This window comes from Cricetulus griseus, chromosome X, assembly GCF_003668045.3.
Source record: "Cricetulus griseus strain 17A/GY chromosome X, alternate assembly CriGri-PICRH-1.0, whole genome shotgun sequence".
Classification (NCBI taxonomy): domain Eukaryota; kingdom Metazoa; phylum Chordata; class Mammalia; order Rodentia; family Cricetidae; genus Cricetulus; species Cricetulus griseus.
The window spans coordinates 31,123,060-31,144,804 of NC_048604.1; the positions used below are offsets into that span (position 1 = coordinate 31,123,060).

A 21,745-nucleotide genomic window follows, 5' to 3' on the forward strand; every position below is an offset into this window, starting at 1 on the left:
GTCACTTCAAAATAATATTTAAAATTAGTCATATTAAAGAACATTTAAAATGTGAAACTTTCTATAAGTCAGCCAATGCCCATTTAATTATACTATTAAAATCTGTTTTTTAATGTATTTCTTTCCATTACAGAGTACTCAAATGACTATCATAATTACTTACAAAATTTTAAGTTAATTGCTATTTTAAAGGTTTTATGACCATACGGTGGTATATTACTGATCTATATCATTACTGACCAAAAGTCTAAATGAAGTTTATTAAACTCTCATGCTACTGTTTGCCAGTAGTACTAAGTTTGTATATTAAATTTCATTTTAATCCCATTATGCAAAGGCCATACTCTTAACAACTATCTTTCCTCGAGTTTTATATCACCAACAGCATGTGACAGTTTCAAGTAAACTGTGATTATATTGAATGTATTTTCACAATGTCACAAGTTCAAGAATTAATTTAGTAATAAACCCTTCAGGGTTATGTTTGTAGACTCTATCATTGCTTTCCACTGAGCTGAGCAACACATGCTTGTCTTGAAATAAACTGAGGAAAGTACTATGATCTATGATTTCAATGGAAATGGTGATTATCAAGAAACTTTGTTGACTTATTATCTAACAAAATTTCGGCATTTATAACTTCAGATATAATGATCACTTTTCCCAAAAGAAGACCAAATTGTGTGTGTGTGTGTGTGTGTGTGTGTTTGTGTGTGTGTGCACGCGCGCGCGTGCACATATGAGAGAGAGAGAGAGAGAGAGAGAGATGGAGAATGTGTATACATTTTTATATAGACATACTTTTTTTGAGACAGGGTCTCACTATGTAGCTGTAGCTGACCTATAACTCTCTGTGTGGACCAGGCTGGCCTCATGCTCAACAAAGGCGTTTGCCTCTGCTTCCTAAGTGTCGGGATGAGAATCATGGACTGCTACACCCAACTGATTTGGGGGTTTTTCAAGACAGGGTCTTTCTGTGTAGCCCTAGCTGCCCTGGAGCTAGCTTTGTAGACCAGGCTGGCCTTGAACTCACAGAGATCCAGCTGCCTGTGTCTCCTGAGTACTGGGATTAAAGGCGTGTGCCACCACCGCCCAACTTAACCAATTGTATTTAATGTTAGTATATTCCTGATAGATTAGTACAGTAGAATTTTTCAAGACAATGCTATTTAAAACAGTAGAATGATAGTGATTTTATATATTTACACCTTTCAGTAGTTCAGAAGTTGTTTCTTTAATGTGGTTAAAATGCTTGCTGTAACTAAGGCTTTTAACTTTGAGGTGCCTTCATTATCATGCATAGTTAATATTGTCTTCAAGATTATGCTCTTTGTTGTTCATACCTTCAGCAGACAAGCTGCACCATATCTAGTGAGGAGGCTTGATGGGAGCCATGTTTACATGTGCTACAGTTCAATCTCCTGCCTCCTCATTGCAGAGTTCCTTGTCTGTGAACTTCTAGGAGATGCATCTTTTTTTTTCTGAACATCATCAGCTTTGAGCTATTTCTACCTTCCTTTGAAGCAAGTGAAAGTGAAGTAGGTAAAACATCAGGGCTGGGGTCCTTTTCTGCTTAGAACTTCAAGTTTCAAAACACTATGGTTATTTCACATTGGAGGATTTTTTTTAGTCATTCCCTGAGCTAAATTATTATGGATAATTTCTTCATAAGATGATCCCATGTTTTATTTTTATTTTTTTTTTATTTTTTGGTTTTTAGAGACAGGGTTTCTCTGTGTAGCTTTGGAGCATATCCTGGCACTCACTCTGTAGACCAGGCTGGCCTCGAACTCACAGAGATCCGCCTGCCTCTGCCTCCCAAGTGCTGGGATTAAAGGCATGCGCCACCAACGCCCGGCCCATGATGATCCCATGTTTTAAAAACCGTGTGCTGAAACCAAATGTTTTGGAAGGAACTAGGCTTCATTTTTAATGACACATTGAGATTGTAGCTCAATTAACTGAAGCACTAATCAAGTTGGAGCCTTGAAAAAGAAACATTGCTTTTAATTCCTTACCATATGTATGGATGAAGAACAGTGGCTAGTAAAACCTGAATTGGCAAAATGAGATCCAGGAAGAATTTATATAATAGTTTTGAGTGATAGCTTTAAATATGATAGCAAAGTCAGTTTCAGGTTGGTTAGAATTCCACCTTTGTGTAACAGAGAATCAGTGCAATTTCATATATTGTATTTCAATTTCTGCTTAAAGTAGGATTTAGAAGCTTTAAGTATCATTTAAAGTATAAGGTATTCTATCATATAAGCAAATTACATTATATGTTACTACCTGTATCCATTTCTAAGATTTTGCCCAATTTAAGCATCTGGAGATCTTTTTCCTGAGGCAGTACTAAGAATCAGGACTGAGAAGTGGGCCAAAGCAAACAAGAATAAAGTAGTCTTGAATTGTACCAAAAATATTTACTCTTTGCCATCAGTTTTAATCTGTATATATTGTTAGCTGTTGGAGATTTCAACTCTTATCCCTATAATCTACACATATTTGATGAAAATTAACTTCCTAATAAACAGTTCTCATTTCCCCTTAATATTAATAAGGTTCTAGGAATTTTCTGTGCTAACAGGTATTACATTTTGTTATTGCATCTTGAGTATTTGTAATATTGATTGTACTGGGTCCTAATGCTATATAGAGGCTATAAAAATAGTCAGTCCTTTTACAAAGAAGATGACAATTCAAAAGGTTATCAAAAACTCTCTGGCATTATTTCAAAGGTAGGAGCTATTTGTATTGATTAGATGTTCCGTCCAAGTCTTTTCCAGTCCTGAGCATCTGTGTGTATGGGTTACTGATATCTAGAAGGCATTCTCCAAATGCCCCTAAGTAAAAGGTAGGTTTCTTTTCTCCTGTCATTTTAGTAATGCTTTTTTTGATTGGATATTGTTGAAAATGGGTGTTGGCAGGGCAGGGGAGAATTACATGTCCTAATCTTGTTTCATTATTATTATTATTATTATTATTATTATTTATTACTGTTATTATTATTATTATTTTGTTGTTGTTGTTGTTTGAGACAAGGTCTTGCTCTGTAGCTCAGGCTGGCCTCAAACTCATGGCTGTCCTCCTGATAGTCCACAGAGATCCACGTACTAGGATAATAGTAGTTCACCAGCATGCCAGGCTCTACTAACCATTTATGTAGCCTGTTTTTTTTTTAAATCTCTGTTGTTGGCCTATTTTACCTTCTATTAAATGTTTTCATTTTGATTTTGTTTAGGGGGAGATAGGGATTGCATTTTATAACTCAAGCTGGCCATGAGCTTGTGAGCCACTTCTGCTTCGCAAATTCTAGAATCACCGTCAAATACCATCACACCCAACACATGATATAAATTTAGATTTAATTGGGTAACTAGCAGCTGGTGGGCTTGTTTTAACATCTTAAATACCCATTTCTTATTGATTTTATTAGTGGCCATATCAATAATGATAAAGACGTTCATCTTTGAGAATTTTGTGCTGTCATTGATTTTGAGTTTTGCTTATCCCTACTAGTAAATATTTCCAAAAGCACAAATTACCTTCATTTCCTACTTTCCTTGGTTAGCTAATTCATCACCTTAAACAGTAATGCCTTCTACCTGGTACCACTTGGGTAATCAAATATGGAATATAACTCTACTCAATGCTACTGAAAGTTTTTATGTACACATCAATCTGCCACTTCTACAATAGTATTAAAATATATTTTATATTAGAAATTAAAGATATTGATACATTGTTAAACTGGGTATTTGTAGAGCACCAGGATTTATTTTCATTTTTTATGTCAGCTTATTTTAGATGTTTTAAATATATAGCTACCAAACAAAATGAGCAATTAATCATTTTGATGATTTTTATACTAATCAGTCTTCTTAGGGGAAACATTGCCATCAGTTCTGTACCCACTGCTGAGCCTTCCAGCTAAAATGGATAGTTCCAAACCTCACACTTACACAGAAGGAAAACTTACACAGGGAAACCCAAGCTTTGCTAAAACCCCACGAGCCACAAAAAAGATTCACAGAGAGAAAACAAGTGTGACAAGAAGATGGAAAGGGTGGAGTGAGAGTTGTCAGTGTGAACTGTACACATGTATAAAATGGGGTACCAACAGATTTTAACTAAATAAAAATAAGTTATTAAACAAAATAGAAGAAATAACAGAAAAAAGTACAGATTCTTCTTGAGAAATATATCTGTGAAAGTATTTGCAGGCTAATCTTAGAGTTTTCACTGGCGTTATATCTAACTGGGTTGTTATTTTTGCAAAGGAGTAATGTTTTAGCTTTTTTTTTAAAGTACTGCAGATGGAACTTCTGACTTCAAGTATGCCAGGCGAGCAGCCTACTACCAAGCTACATCAACAGTCCTTCATTTTGTCTTTCAAGTGAAACATCAATAGAAGAATTATCCAGTTTTCTCTTAAGCATTTAATACATCTCTTACTTAGCATAACAGTCAGGGGGCTAACAATACAGTGATGAATTTTACGTTACATATGGAGCATCCACTGTGACGAAAGTTAAGACACACACACTTTCATTAGTGCTTTTTTTCTGTCTCGTCCTCACATAGAAATATTTGTATGGTGGGCTTGCTTTGTGGTTTATTTCTTATATTATGTTTGCTGATATTATTTTCCTATGTTTCTTTTTTTGGTTTTTCGAGACACAGTTTCTCTGTGTAGCTTTGGAGCCTATCCTGGCACTCGCTCTGGAGACCAGGCTGGCCTCGAACTCACAGAGATCCGCTTGGCTCTGCCTCCTGAGTTCTGGGATTAAAGGCGTGCGCCACCAACACCCGGCCTTATTTTCCTATTTTTCATTTTGATCTATCAGCTATTAGAACATTGAAAAGAACATTGCTGCAGAGGGACCACTTTAATCACTTCTCCCCTTTGCTTGCTTTCCACTTTGCAGTCAGTGCTAGGAAAACGATTCTGGACTGTTTTTGACATGAACTAGTGCTAGTAGAGTGTGTTGGTACTTAACAGAATAACTAAGGAAACTTACACTGCCAAGAGACTAGCAATAGGTTCCCCCAAACTCATCCTGCATGGGTTTTAATACAGACACATCCCTCATCCCCTCAACAAATTCTTCTGCTTGTGTTTCTGGATAAATATATGCAAAATAACTTTGTCTTAGAAATAATTGTGCTGTTAAGCCATTTATTGTGAACACTAACTTTGAAAAGAACCAATATGAAGGATAGTAACAAACGCTACCTCTATATAAAAGGAAAATCAAAGAATTGGATAGTGGACTTTTTTGTGAACTGCTAATTATGTGTGATACTTTGAAGAACTGAGAAGAAGAAATTGACTTGACTATAATTGAGTAACATGATTTTCCTAAAGTTTCTGTCTAGCAATAATTATTTTGGACATAGTCAATTTGAAATGTTGTTTCTTAGGTTAACTGATTGTTTTTGTTTAGTCTGCTTTTTGCTAAGTCAGATGAAGGTTGTTTGCATCTTTACACTCTTAAATAAGCATCTTTATTTGCATCTTTACGGACTTTACAAAGCACTCTTCCTCTGAAATGAGTTTCTGTGATCTAAGTGCAGATGTCTAGAAAGCAGCCATGTTCATTTTCTTATTGGATTCTTAGGTTACTTTAGATAACTGCGTTGAAGTTGGACGGATTGCCAACACTTACCATCTGACAGAAGTGGATAAATACGTCAACACCTTCGTCTTAAAGAATTTCCCTGCATTGATGGGCACTGGCGAGTTCCTGAAACTCCCGTTTGAGCGTCTTGCCTTCGTGCTTTCCAGTAACAGCCTTAAGCAGTGCACCGAATTAGACCTCTTCAAAGCTACCTGTCGCTGGCTTCGCCTGGAAGAGCCCAGAATGGACTTTGCTGCCAAATTAATGAAGAACATCCGATTTCCACTGATGACACCACAGGAGCTCATTAATTATGTGCAAACGGTAGATTTCATGAGAACTGACAATACCTGCGTCAATTTGCTCCTGGAAGCCAGCAATTACCAAATGATGCCATTTATGCAGCCAGTTATGCAGTCAGACAGGACTGCCATTCGGTCTGACACCACTCATTTGGTTACACTCGGTGGAGTCCTGAGACAGCAGCTAGTTGTCAGTAAAGAATTGCGCATGTATGATGAAAAGACCCATGAATGGAAATCTCTAGCCCCCATGGATGCCCCAAGATACCAACATGGCATTGCTGTCATCGGAAATTTTCTCTACGTTGTTGGTGGGCAGAGCAATTATGACACGAAAGGAAAAACGGCTGTTGATACCGTGTTTAGATTTGATCCTCGATACAATAAATGGATCCAAGTTGCATCTCTAAATGAAAAGCGCACCTTCTTCCACCTGAGTGCCCTCAAAGGACTTCTGTATGCAGTCGGTGGCCGCAATGCTGCTGGAGAATTGCGTAAGTCTATATACTTATATTTTTCGTAGAACACATTTTTCTTTACCTAGAAATTTGTTTTATATGACAAAATAAACAGTTGTAAAAATTTAAAGACACAAATATACCTAGGGTTCATTTGTAAATTATTTTTGTAAGAAAATATCAGAGACTACCTGTGTATCTTATTTCAGTTCATACTGTCGGCCAAGGTCCAAATATCTTATTTTAGTTCATACTGTCGGCCAAGGTCCAAATTTTATCTAATACATAGTTTGCTGTATTGCAACAACTATAACACACACACACACACACACACACACACATACATATATATATATATATATATATTATATATATATATATATAATTTTCATATTGAAGGGTCAGTTGGAATGCATATTCTAATAGGGCCTTGGCAGAAGTTTGGCCTGATTCTTTATTCTCCACTTTTCAAAGCCCACAAGCGATGGTACTTACTAGGTCAAGAACCCTCTTTACTGAGGCCTAGCTCTTATTTCTTCATTTCCAGAATTGATACCTAGAAGAGGTCACATAGTAAGATTATATTCTTCTCAGAGTAAATATAAAAAATTCATTTAGTAGTAGGCAGTTTATTAAGATCTGTGACTATTAATTTCTATAATTACTCTCTTACATCAGACAGGTCTCACCATTTATGCTATTTTTTTCTTCCTAACTTAACATTGGTCACAAGTGTATTTTAACAGAAATATGTTGGCTATATAAATTAACCCTATAAGGTGTATTTTTCTTATTTTGTATTAAATGTAAATAGTACAATTTTTTTATAATGAAGGCCAGGGATACCACATTTTGTGTCTTTTTAATCTTTTTTATTTGCTTGGTGGGTTTTATTTGTTAGTTGTTGTTTTTACTGCCCCAGTGTGGGATCTCAAACTTGGAGCATTATATGTGGTAGACAAGCACTGTACTACAGTGAGTTATACCCCAGCCACTGGTCTTACTTTAGTCCTTTGATTCTATAAAGAGTCCTTGAGATGATCAGTATCCCAGGCTCCATGCTGTCTGTGATGGCTTTAAATACTTCTCAGAATTTTTTTCCTAGTATTGTAAAAAATAAAAGAGACTTTCGTGGTCTTTAGATGGAGCTATTTATTGGAGAAAACAAATGCCCTCGCTTTTATCCTTCCCTATGTATAGAGCACTTTCTTATTAGTGACATGGCCTTGATCTTTTCTATCTGATTTCTTGCCTTTGGAGTTGTGATAGTTTTTCTAGGAGCAAGCTCTATAGTTTTGGGAGGGCCTAGATGGCATGATTATTAACCCTGCTGATTCTCCAATTTATTTCATTAGCCAGCCTTCTAAAAGCATGAGACACTCATGGCCTTAGTATAGATCTGTCATATCAGGTCCCCTTACTTTAACCACACACATTGCCTTCATTGTGCTGTTTTAAATTTATTATATCTGAAAATTTCTAGAAAGTACAGGTTCTGATTTTGTGGTTTATTGGAAAAGTAACTACCATAAAGATAGTCTTCAAGAGTTGACAGAATTCTAGATAGCTAATGTTGGCAGTTGGTGGTCATTTTGAAAAATCTATTCACACAGGGGATAGGTACCTTTCTCAGTGCTTGCTTGTTAATGTGATGATCCCTGTGAATACGCAGCCACTTTGTATTAATTACGAAGTATTAGTAATTAGAAGGGTTATTCTTCTGGGAATTATACTAAAACTAAAAGGCTAGAAGCTTCCTTTTGTCATGTATCCCCATGTCCTGTTTCTCTTTATGTGCCTGGATAGGAACAATAAGTGAATGCATTGGGTAAAAGGCATAGGAATGGACTACCTTGAACATTATCTGTACCTCTAATTAGAGAAGGTTGCATTTATATACTTATAAATATTTGCACACACATGTATGAAAGAAATAGAGGCCATGAATTTGAGAGCAAGATAGGGTGCATGGGATAGTTTGGAAGGAAGAAATGGAAGGAGGAAAAAAGATGTAATTATAATTTACTTTAAAAAAGAATTTAAAAAAATAGGCCTGTTGGTTCTGCCATACTATCACTAGGCCTAATGGCACATACCTGAATTCTTTGCACTTGAAAGGCAGAGACAGGGGGATCCAGGGTTCAAGAGCAATCTAGATCACATAGTGAGATCCTGTCTGTTTTTTGTTTGCTTTTTATTTTTTTGAGACAGTGTTTCTCTGTGTAACTACCCTGGCTGTCCTGAAACTCACTTCATAAATCAGGCTGGCCTTGAACTCACAGTGATCCACCTGCCTCTGCCTCCTGAATGCTGGAATTAAAGTTGTGCACCACCAATGCTTGACTGAGACCCTGTCTTTAAAAAGTTTCACAGGATAGCTAACTACTTTAAAATACATTATATTATATTATCTACCTTAGATGCTATAGATTCATTTTAATCTTACTTCATAAACTTCAGTGTTTTACTTCCTTATTGAATCTTTGGGGTTTCCTATCATGCACCCACCCCAATTCTGTTCTTCTCCCAGTCCCCCAGTATTTCCCCCTCATCCCTGTTGCATCCCCCTGAAAGAAAACAAAAGAAAGTAAGCAAGAACAACACCAACAAAAACCCATTAAACCAAAACAGAACCAAAAAATCACACGGAAAACAGCTGCTTCTCCTCTCCTGCCTCTCCATCACCTCTTCATCCATCCTGATGACATTGGAGGCTTTGGTTTGTCATATAGTATACCCTTTTGTCCCATCAGCTTGACTGGGAACTGTCAATTGCAATGAGTAATTGGTCTGGTACAAGGCCTCTGGTTTTTGGTACAACATCCTCACTGGATCTTCACTGGAGCTCTTCTGGGGTATCCTGTATCTTGGAGATCTTGTGGATATCCACACTGCATTTTTTAAACAATTATTTGTCTGATTACAGTACAGATATTAATCTGCCTTGTCACAAGGCTGCTCTAGTTATAATTACAGGTCACTTTATGATATTCCATCCCATTTTACGACCTCTCCCTTAGCTGTGCTTGGTAGAACACTTCTGTAAAGTTCCAGAAACTCAATTTTAGCTTTGCGGGGTATTAGTTCTCTGTCACGGCTAATGAGCTCCACTCTTGTAGAGCAAAAGCAATTGTAGACAATTCAGAACCAAATACTTGATCCTCAGTTTCAATAAAAGTTTATGACCACCAAAATTGTAATTTCATATAATTTTCATGGTGCAAAATAGTCCTTTGATTCATTTTTCTAACCTTTAAAAAATTGAAAGTCATTCATATTACTACATTGTAGGCCATACAGAAATGGGCAGGGGGCTGTATTGGGTAGGGACAAAAGTTTGCTGACACTTACCCTGCATTTTCCCTGGTGCTTATGGTTGTAACCATGACTTTATGGTTCAAACTCCTTGCCTTGTACTAACTTTGCCCTCCTCTGCTCATCAGTCTTATGGACAATATCTGTATCTTCTTATTGCACAAAAGTGAAAGACAGAAATGAGAATGTACATGTCATGTTTTGAATCAGCTGCATTTTATTTTCATAATGAACACTTATGGATTTTCCTAATAAAAGCAGTTATACACAGATACACTAATTATACTCATTTGGCCATCATATATGTATACACACATCAGAACATCATATTGTATGCTACAAATATGTCATTATTATGTGTTCATGACAACTTTTAAAAAGCTTTCAGTGCCTCATATAAGACATCAAAAGAATAGATCAGAGTGAGAATAGTGAAAGATTTTTAAATAAAAGCAAAAAACCCTAAAGGAAGTGGAAAAGGAAATTCCTGAAGAGATGTGAAAAGTGCTAACATATGGGGAGGATGGGAGAAGCAGAAGGACTTTGCATAAGTAACTGCATAAGAACTGATGGAAGAAATGAGATTAGTACAGAGCACAGACAACCAAGTCATTCCTCCAGCTCCACATTTGCCTGTAGGTAAATGGCGAGTCTGCTTTAAAGGTTTACTCTTTCTTTGGGATTGCTTTTGGCTTGGAGTATCTAAACCTTCCGCTTTCTGTGTCATGTCACTGTCTAAAACTACACCATAAGGCTGGAAGAGAACCTGCCGAAGTGCATTTTCTTTTCACGTTGCTGTTGTGCTTCCCTGCATAGTGTTGTGTTTTTGTCAGTTGAAAAGAAAAGGCAGGGTCGAGGGAAACAAAGAATGGATTAGGTTTTGCAATATCTGTAGTAAATAATCTGAACCTTTCAAGTCCATTAGACTCCATGCTTCTTACCAGTCCTCAGAACATCCCTATAGCTTTCCTTGTAAAAATGATTCTAGACTCCTATTGTTTGCTATCTTGTGGTTTCCAACAATGGCTAGATTGAAAGATACTTAAGTAATCGAGGTCACTTGTCTGAAATACTTTATGTTGAAGATGACAGATTGATTACTGACATGAAGTCCACCTGATAAAGAACTTAACAGCTTATTGCCAATCATCTTTTGGTTAAGAGTAGTATTGGTTGCAGAGTTGCTGTAGTCACATGTGTAGAGCATAAACCAGCCACTGATAATACTCTCAGGCCCAACTGGGAAATTGGTTTTTCATAGTGATGTTTCTTCCTGTATACTATGTCAAAATAGGTACTCACAGTTGACATGTTATTTTTTCTTTGTGATTTTTTCATCTTTTTTTGTATTTTTAGAGCAAAGAAATTTGAGAAATGTCAAATTAAAAAGATATACACAAATGACAGGAAAGAATCCTTAGTGATTTTTACAGTTGTATAATGTGTTAGATATTTATATCATCTAGCCTAATGTAACATCGCTTAATGTTTGATATTAGCATAGTCTCAAAATTATAAGAGCCCTTCTGATATCTCTCATTGATTTATGCATTTTCAGAGATTAGTATGTTATTGTTACTCTACTAAAAAGAATAAGATGAGATTAAAAATTATTGTATTTCTTTCTTTACAGCTACAGTAGAATGTTACAATCCAAAAACAAATGAGTGGACTTATGTTGCAAAAATGAATGAGCCTCACTACGGCCATGCTGGAACTGTGTATGGGGGAGTCATGTATATTTCAGGTAGGCAATTACTCTGTGAACACAACATAATAGTGTTTATACATTTAATTATATGATCTTTCCATATAGTGCCAGTAATAATAACAATTCTTGGAAAATAATAGTCAAAATGTAATTTATATTTTAAGAGGAATTTTGTGTGTACCTTTGCATGTAAATGCTTTGAGAAAACCCATTCAGTTTTACATGGGTAATTTATAAGAAGTTGGAAAGCATTTACATTTAGATTCACCAATTCTGTTTTTAAAGCCTCAATAAACACCAATCATATTCTCCATTCATACATAGTAATTTATTTTCTTTAAAATTTCCATCTCTCCAGCCCAAATTTGTCTAAGTCTTATTAGGAAATATTTCATTATATAACATAAGCTGTGTTGTACATAAAACATGTATAACGCTCTCTTTTAGTGTAACCCATCACACAAACACACACACACACACACACACACACACACACACACACACACATGTGTACATATATACACACCCACAATGTTGCCTTAATATTATAATGGAGTTGTACTGTGGTGCCATTATATACAGAAATATATTTCTATAAAAATTCTAAATGGTTCAAGTTTATTCAGTATTCAATTAACAACCTTCATTCTTAAATAGCTTGTGCTTGAATTGCCCTTTTGTAGAATTCAGAAATATGTTTTAACATAATGATCACCTTTGATATTGACATTTAATGGTTTAGGTAATTTTGTTTATCTTCCCCTTTTCTTTCCCTCCCTCCCTCCCTCCCTCCCTCCCTCCTCCTCCTCCCTCCTCCCTCCCTCCCTCCCTCCCTCCCTCCCTCCCTCCCTCCCTTCCTCCCTCCCTTCCTTCCTGTCCTTCTGTCTTTTTTCTTTCTTTCTTCCCCTAGTTGAAGGCCTGCCGATAACAGGCAAGCAGTTTTATTCTTAGAGAACAAAATTGTTAAGGGGATGATGAGTCACAGAGTGCTGCCTTATGATGTCTGTAGTTAAAAAGGATTAGTGAAAAGCCTGTAGCGTTTGGTTGGCAGGCTTCCAAGGTTTGATTCATGAGTGACCATGGGGCATCTTATATTGACAGACCCATAAAGGAAATCATATTGTATCACCTGCCTGTTTCATGTGTGTAAGTTCTCCACTACTGTAATGGGAGTTCCCAGTTCTCAGGAGCAAAACTGACATTTGAGTAGCTTTAGTGGCACTTTGGTATAACTGTATGTTTCAAAAAATCATCTTCCACATTGATGTCAGGCTAGGAACCAAGCCAGTTTTTATAACCTCCGCCCCCCTGCAAACCCCCAGTGGTTTGCTTTTTAGTAGGGATTTAAATATGGAACAACTATGCTTCATTGGTTGTTGTCTTGCCACTTCATAGCTCTTCAAATGATACAGCTAAAGATTAGCTTAGGTCTGCTCCTTGTTTGCCGAAGGTAAAGATTGATACTTTCATTACATAGGTTGGATTATGTTTCTTAGTCTTAATCAATTTGTAGGTTATAAAGACCAAATACACCAACAATCAACTGTTACATATATAATGGTCAGAATTTCAATTCTTTAGCTTTGCAAAGCAGATAGCAGATGTCACTTCTTCCTGTTCATTCCAAACTCTCCAAACCCAAGAATTTTGCATAATCTTCCAGGTTGGTATGTTACTGGCATGAGACATTCAACCCTTTTTAACAAAAATTTTGCTTTGTATTCATAATCCTAATATGTTAGCCAGAATGGGTATTCTGATTTGGAAAAGGAGTTCATGGGAACCTGGAATTTAAAGTGCTCTAGTCCAGTGCTCATCACCCATAGCCTACCCACTAAAATGTCACAACAGACTGATGCTTTGTAGATCACATTTACTGATGACTCAACTATAATAGTGGCCCAAATATATTTCCATTCATTGAAACTTCTTAAGTATGATCACTCTCCATTTGAGAAAGTTACTGTAATAATATAAGACCTTTTTCATTGGTCTTGAAATGTTGAACACGGTATTTTCTTTATTTTTTGTTAAAATAATTATAGAGTGATGATACTTATAAATTTACTATTTGTAAGCTACAATATGCCATAAAATATAACTAAAAGTTAATTATCTATGAGAGAGCCTTACTTTTGCATTGTTATGATCTCTTTGCCTCATGCCTATTATTTTCCTTCTCTAGGAGGCATTACCCATGACACCTTCCAAAAGGAGCTCATGTGCTTTGACCCTGATACTGACAAATGGACCCAGAAGGCACCGATGACCACTGTCCGAGGCCTACACTGCATGTGTACAGTGGGCGACAGGCTGTATGTCATTGGAGGCAACCATTTCCGGGGAACCAGTGATTATGATGATGTCCTGAGCTGTGAATACTATTCGCCTATCCATGACCAGTGGACCCCAATCGCTGCCATGTTAAGAGGGCAGAGTGATGTTGGGGTCGCTGTCTTTGAGAATAAGATCTATGTGGTTGGTGGATATTCATGGAATAATCGCTGTATGGTTGAGATAGTGCAGAAATATGATCCAGAGAAAGATGAGTGGCATAAGGTTTTCGATCTTCCTGAGTCCCTTGGTGGCATTCGCGCTTGTACACTTACAGTTTTTCCGCCTGAAAGCAGCACACCATCACCTTCTAGAGAGTCCCCTCTTTCTGCACCCTGATCATCCTTACAATTAAAATGCTATATTGCTCTCTTTGAAATGTGTCATGATTATCTTCTTTTCCTCCCTTAAGTAGTATATCTGTTAGAATTAGCCTCCAGTAATTGATACAGATATTGGAAAAATTGACATTGATGTTCCTTGTGATGTTTGTATGGCCTAGAATGTTTATAAAGTGGTAACAAACCATCCTGGAAATATATCCCATAGAAGCTGATGTTTAACAAGAAAAAAAAGTATTGTCTATAAAATGTTTCTTCAGTACTTTTTTCATGCTGTGTACTGGTTGTAAGGTATTTGTCATCTTACATTGTAAGCCAAGTTGAAGGTGGATTGTAGTAAATGTACAACTGTGTTCACTAAGCTTCAGAGTAAAGAAGTTTTCCTCTCATCTTTAACTGTAAGATATCAAAGGGAGGCAGCCTGCTCCAGCAAGAAACAATACACAAAAGGTTGCCAACTCGCATGAGATACCTCCCTCTTTTCATGAAGTATTTTTGACACATCTGTCAACCCACCTGACCGTGTGGGTGCATTGAGAACACACCAAGTTTCTTAGACACACAGGAGAAATAACTGAAATTCACAACATTAGTATGTGGGGAGGGAAGCATGAACCCTCTACTTATAAGAATTAATTTGGGGTTTTGTAGTGTGTATAAATATGCACACATACTTATATCAAACACAGATTTTTAAAAATTGAGTATTATATCAAATAAATGTGAAATTAAAAAAATTGAATCTTCTAAAAAGCAGCTTCCGTGAAAAATGGGGATTCAGTATGGACAACACCGAACACATATATGTAGAATCATACTGAATTTAGGTGGATAAGGGCTAGAAATTTTGAGCAACTAAATTTGTCATTTGACCAAATTTTATCTTTAAAAAAAATCTGTATTCTCTTCCTTCTCCTTTGCTGTTGAGGTAACTTACTTGTTCTATGTATTCTGTATACTCTTGGTTCATGAGATTATTTAGCACAAAGTGTAGCAGCTTCACCAGAGAGCTGCCTTTGCTCTATGATGTTCATGTTTTCCCTTCTTTATTCAATAAAAATCAATGTCGCTCTGCTCTGTGCTCTCCATTATTCTCTGATTTGACTTCCGTTTATTGAGGGAGCTGGGTGGTGGTGGTGCATGCCTATAATCCCAGAACTTGGGAGGCAGAGGCAGGAGGATCTCTTTGAGTTCAAGGCCAGCCCAGTCTACAGAGTTTCAGGACAGCCAGGGCTGTTACACAGAGAAACCCTGTCTTGGGAAATAAATCTTTTGAGGGGTGAGACTAAGGAGATTGAACAAGTATGTGCGACTTTTATTCAAAGAGCAAAGACTTGAGCCAGCCCTCACCTCACTGTGCAGATGTTGCTTGTTGCCTTTGAGGAATTAGTTGGTGAAAGATTCTAACTGGCTATTATGCAGCCCAGTGCCATGCTTGTGTAAACTGCAGAAGCAGTTACATGCCCCTTCCCTTTCTTTTACCTTCTCTTCCCTCTTTGCTATAACCTGCAAAGCTTGGTCCAGAAACCATGAGTAGGTGTGGTGAGGGAAATGTAAAAATGACAGACCCAGTCACAGAAAAGCTGGGTTTAGGTGAAATGTTGCTGCTTTGATTGAGTGGCATTTACTTGAGTTGCATCCCAAGCATGTTAGTATGTACAACATGGGAAAGAGTAGTAGTGTGGGTGGGGGTTGTCTATAGGCCAGCACTCTCAGGCTGTAAACATTTGAGAGGAGGAAGTTGCAGTGGCTCATTTTTACTCACACTGGTCAATTGTTCATGAACACTTGTACTTGAGCCAGAGGAAGAAGTATTTGCCAATTTCAAGCTTGGCTTCAATGGGGAAAGGCTTTGCCAATTTCCCATGGTTCTGTGGCCTTCATCCTTGTCATGGCTGTATCCATGTTAGCACTGCATTCACTCAGGATTTTGCTCACTCAGGGTTCCTCTGTTTCCTCTCTCTCATCCCTTTCCTTTTTTCTTGAGGAGTTATTTCTTAATATATTGCTCAGGTTGTCCTTAAACTTCTGGGCTCAAGCCATCTTAATGCTTCAGCACTCTTGAAGTCCAGGCTCATGCTACCTTACTGAGATCAAGGGCAGTTATATTTCTGAGGATAATTTCTCTGTCGCACAAGATCCATCTTGTCCACTCAAGTGGAACCATGTAAAGTAACTTCTAGGACTTATGCTTAACCTAGGGTCCTAAGGAAAAAGAATTTCCATATCTTTAACTTCATCTACAAGTGGTTGAATGTAAACTGAAACTGGACCTTAAGGCTATTCCAAAACACTACTACTAATGAGTCATCTAATTTCTTGACCAGAAGGATAGATTGGCAGCACAAATTTCATCTCATCACTTCCATTTTGAGTTAAATATAGTTAAGGAAACAAATTTCCCATCTGTGGTAATTTTGGATATTGGTGGAAGAACTTAGCATGCATTTAAAAGATGCCTCCACTTAGGCAAGATTTTTTCCTAAGTGGGCACAACTTCTCTAAGAATTTTAGTTTTCTATACTTGGGTAGATTCAGTAACATTTATTTAGCTAATAGCTACCTGAAAATGGAGTTGTGTACAAGACAACTAATGATCCTGAAGGATCCCAGGTGGGTATTCCTGATCAGGTAACTATTCCAAGAAATGAAGAGTCTTTGCTTGTTCGGGGTACCCATCCCTAGTTCCAGAGTGCCTTCAGTTCATAGAACCATGGGAAATTGGCAAAGACTTTCCCCATAGGAGCCAAGCTTGAATTGGCAAAGACTTCTTCCTCTGGCTCAAGTACAAGTGTTCATGAAAATGGAAAATGGAGCATAACAGGTACCGGAGTGGTCAATCTGGAAAGAGGTACAATCAGTTCTATTAACATTCTACTGACCAGCAGTCTTGTGACCCCAGTGGTCAATCTGAAAAGAGGTATGCATCACTTCTAGCCACAATCTACTGGCCAGAAGTACGTTAGGCACATGAAAATACAAAGGGAATAGGAAAGAAAGAAGAGGAAGTGGGGTTGATGAACTTCTAGCAGCCTGTCACAGGGAATAATGAAAAGCATATGCAATTCTCTTTTCTGCATCCATGCCATGTGTTATTTAGCAGCAATTAATTTCACACTTTACTGTAATAGCTATTATTAAACAGTTCAAACTGCTGGGAAATTATTACATATTTCTTTCTCAGCACATTAACTATTTTCTTTTTGAAAAAGGCTCTGCCATGGGTCATTGGTTGGCTTTATAGGCATTTCTTGCATTTGCCTGTTGTCGTAATTAGGGTTAATATTGCTATGACAAAACAGTAGTACCGAAACAACTTGGGGAGGAAAGGAATTGCTTGGCTTACACTTCCATGCCATTGTTCATCACTGGAGGAAGTCAGGACTGGGACTCAAACAGGGCAGGAACCTGGAGGCAGGAGATGATGCGGCGGCCATAGAGGGATGCTGCTTACTGGCTTGCTCACCATAGTTTGCTCAGCTTTTGTTTTATAAAACCCAAGACCACCAACCCAGAGATAGTACCACCCACAACGGGCTGGGCCCTACTTACATCAGTCACTAATAAACAAAATTCCTTACAGCTGAATCTTATGGAGGCGTTTTCTCAATTGACAGTCCTTCCTTTCAGACAACTCTAGCTTGTGTCATGTTGACATAAGACCAACCAGCATCCATACCTTCATAGTTTCTTGCTATACTTGATGAATGGCTGACAAGTCTTTGAACTTTCAAAAGGTTTGTATTTCTATTCTTGAGCAAAATAGTTGGGATCTCAAAGACAACATATTGCTTGTTTCTATAATTTTAAAATACTCATGTGATTAGTATTTTCCTCAAAAGTTGAAATTATGTTTTCAAAACGTTTCCTTATTTTACAGTTTCTGGGGGAGATTAAAACTACGTAAAAGTATACAGCATTTTCAAAGCATTTCTGAACTCATTCTCTCACATTAACTCCTGACAGAATACTCTAGAAGGCAGTTAAATAGTGTTTTATTATTAATTAGTCAACATTTCCTAGCCTGATCACAGTCTTTCCTTCCTCCTTTCCTCCCAGTCCCTTCCCCAACCATTCAAACTCACCCCCACAATCCACTTCTACTCCTTTCTTTTTAGAAAAGGACAGGCCTCCCATGTATATCAGCCAGCCACGGCACCTCCTCTCCTGGATGAGGCACCCCAGCAGGAGAACTGGTCCCAAGGGCAAGTCACAGAGTCAGAGACAGCCCTGTTCCCTCTGTTAGGATTCCCACAAAAAACCAAGCTACACAACTGTAACATATATGTAGAGGGCCTAGATCAGTCCTATGCAATTTCTGTGGTTGGCAGTTCAGTACCTGTGTGCCCCTGTAATCCCAGGTTAGTTGATAATATTGGTCTTCTTGTGCTAACCTTGACCCCTCTGGCTCCTACAATCATTCCTCCCTCTCTTCCACATGATTCCCTGAGGTTCATCTAGTGTTTGGCTACGGGTCTCTGCATCTGTTTCCATAAGTTGCTGTGTGAATCCTCTTTGATTACAAGGGGATAGGTAAAGATCTAGGAGTATAGCAGAATATCATTAGAAATCATTTCATTGATTTTGCTGGTTTCTCAGAAAATTGGGAATCAACATACTTACCTCAACATCCAGCTATACCACTCCTGGGCATATACCCAAATGATGCGCTGCCATACCCCAACAACCTAGATGTCCTCAACCGATGAATGGATGAAGAAAATGTGGTACATTTGCACAACGGGGTATTACTCTGATGAAAAAAAAAAAAAAAAAACAATGACACCATGAACTTTGCAGGCAAATGGGTGTAACTAGGAAAGGTCATCATGAGTGACATAACTCAGACCCAGAAAGACAAATATAACATGTACTCACTTATAAGTGGATATTAGCCATAAAGGATAATCACTCTAGAACCCACAGATCCAGAGAAGCTATGTAACAAGGAGGGCTTAAGGGGGCATGCATGAATCCCACTGTGAAGGGGAAATAGAATGAACACAGGAGGGTTTGAGGAGAGGTCTGGATGGGGAGTGGGCATGGGAACAGGAGGGATTGGGAGAGGGGAGGATGGAGGCAGAGAGTATTGGGAAAGACAACTGGTATCAGGGGCATCTCTAGGATGAGCTGGAAACCTAGTGCAATGGAAACTCCAGGAATCTATGAGGGTAGCCCTATCTAAGATTCATAAAAATAGTGTTTTATTTATTTATTGAAAATTAGCATGCACCTTTTTGTTTTTCATTTTAATACATTTCTGTAGAAAGTTGCCTTTGGCTGTTATTTTATTTTAGATGCCTGAGATTTTTATTTACAAGCATCTCTACTATAGGTGAAGTCCTTTGTATATCACATTGCTTTTAGGGAAGAAAATACACACAAAGCAAGTTCTAAAGGATTCATACAGCATCATTTTAAGTTAGTCTTATAATTCAGTAGTTAAAAAAATTGGTAATCGGCTGACCTGATCCATAGCGAGCACCATTCACTGCAACTCTCCGGGCCTGCGCCTGCTTGGGGTAGACCAGCCCAGGCAGGGAGGAGCTCCCTGAGTCTGGAAACACCCCACTCTTCCTTCCTGTTCTGCCGACCTGACCCCTACGGAGGCCTAACTCCTTCAGAGTGAGGAGACTACCAGGACAGGCAAGACCATCCAGAGCAGCAGACATTGAATCCCTAGCCCCCACACACCACTGGGTCACAAGAGGAGATAGAGAAATCCCACCTGCACCCACTGGAAGAAGATATGGGAAGAAGACAGAATAAGAACTCACTCAACAACAGAAAGACCAATATGACACCACCAGAATCTAGGGACTCCACACCAGCAAGATCTGAAAAGCTCGACACAAAAGATGAAGAAGAGATGGACCCCAAAAATTATCTCAGCAAGATGATAGAGACCTTTAAAGAGGAAACAAGAAAATCCCTTAAGGAAATAGAAGAAAAAGCAAGCAAAGAATTACACCAAATGGAGGAAAAGACAAACCAAAAAATTCAAGAAATAAACAAATCTCTTAAAGAATCTAAAGAAACCCCCTCCCCCCCAAAAAAAAACAACCAAACAAGTGAAGGAAGCTCTTGAAACAGTTCAAAGCATGAAAGCTGAAATAGACACAATAAAGAAAACACAGAATGAGGTGATGCTGGAAATGGAAAGGCTGGATAAACGATCAGGAACTAAAGATGTGAGTATAACTAATAGAATTCAAGAGATGGAAGAGAGAATCTCAGCTATTGAAGACTCCCTAGAGGATATACATTCATCAACCAAAGAAAACCTCAAGTCCAACAAATCCCTAACACAAAATATCCAGGAAATATGGGACACCGTGAAAAGACCAAACCTAAGAATAATAGGTATAGAAGAAGGTGAAGAAACACTGCTCAAAGGTACAGAAAACATATTCAACAAAATCATAGAAGAAAACTTCCCCAACCTACAGAAAGATATGCCTATGAAAGTACAAGAAGCTTACAGAACACCAAACAGACTGGACCACAAAAAGAAGTCGCCCCGACACATAATAATCAAAACACAAAATCTACAGAATAAGAGAAAATATTAAGAGCAGCAAAGGAAAAAGGCCAAGTAACATATAAAGGCAAACCTATCAGAATCACACCTGACTTCTCAATGGAAACTCTGAAAGCCAGAAGGTCTTGGATAGATACCCTAAAAGCACTAAGGGAGCATGGATGTCAACCCAGACTACTGTACCCAGCAAAACTTTCAATCACTATAGATGGAGAAAACAAAATATTCCATGACAAAAACAGATTTAAACACTACGTATCCGCAAATCCAGCACTACAGAGGGTTCTGGAAGGAAAACTCCAACCCAACGAACATGAATACACTCACAAAAACACAGGCAATAGATAATCTAATTTTACCAAACACAAAAAGAAACAGGAGAGCAAAATCCACACACAATGACACCACCAACAGTAAATCCAAAACAAGCAAGAACCACCAATCAATGGACATTAATATCCCTAAATGTCAATGGTCTTAACTTACCCATAAAAAGATACAGGCTAACAGAAGACAGAATCCATCCTTCTGCTGTTTACAAGAAACATACCTCAACTTCAAAGACAGGCGTTACCTCAGAGTAAAAGGATGGGAAAAGATTTTCCAATCAAATGGTCCCAAGAAACAAACTGGTGTAGCAATCCTAATATCTAACAAATTAGACTTCAAACTAAAATCAATCAAAAGAGATGAAGAAGGGCATTTCATACTTATCACAGGAAAAGTCCCTCAAGATGAAATCTCAATCCTGAACATCTATGCTCCAAATACGAAGGCACCCACATATGTAAAAAAAAACATTACTAAAGCTCAAACCACGCATAAAACCACACACACTTATAGTAGGAGACTTCAACACCCCCCTTACACCACTAGACAGGACCATCAGACAGAAACTTAACAAAGAAACAAAGGATCTGACAGAAGTTATGACCCAACTGGGTTTAACGGATATCTATAGAAAATTCCATCCAAACACAAAAGAATGTACCTTCTTCTCAGCGCCGCATGGAACCTTCTCTAAAATTGACCACATAGTTGGCAGCAAAGCAAACCTCCACAGTTACAAAAGAATTGAAATAATCCCCTGTATCTTATCAGATCCCCATGCTTTAAAGC

The 21,745-nt window shown here is 37.9% G+C and overlaps 1 protein-coding gene across 1 annotated transcript in view; it reads left to right on the forward strand.

The window, feature by feature from the left end:
• Positions 1-15,149, forward strand: part of Klhl13 (kelch like family member 13) — a 33,308-nt gene extending 18,159 nt beyond the window's left edge. The window contains exons 4-6 of the mRNA XM_035450024.1: positions 5,625-6,420; positions 11,333-11,446; positions 13,596-15,149. Coding sequence (XP_035305915.1) covers positions 5,625-6,420; positions 11,333-11,446; positions 13,596-14,083 — 1,398 coding nt within the window. The 3' untranslated portion in view covers positions 14,084-15,149. The remainder of the gene's footprint in view (positions 1-5,624; positions 6,421-11,332; positions 11,447-13,595) is intronic.
• Positions 15,150-21,745: the final 6,596 nt, after the last annotated feature.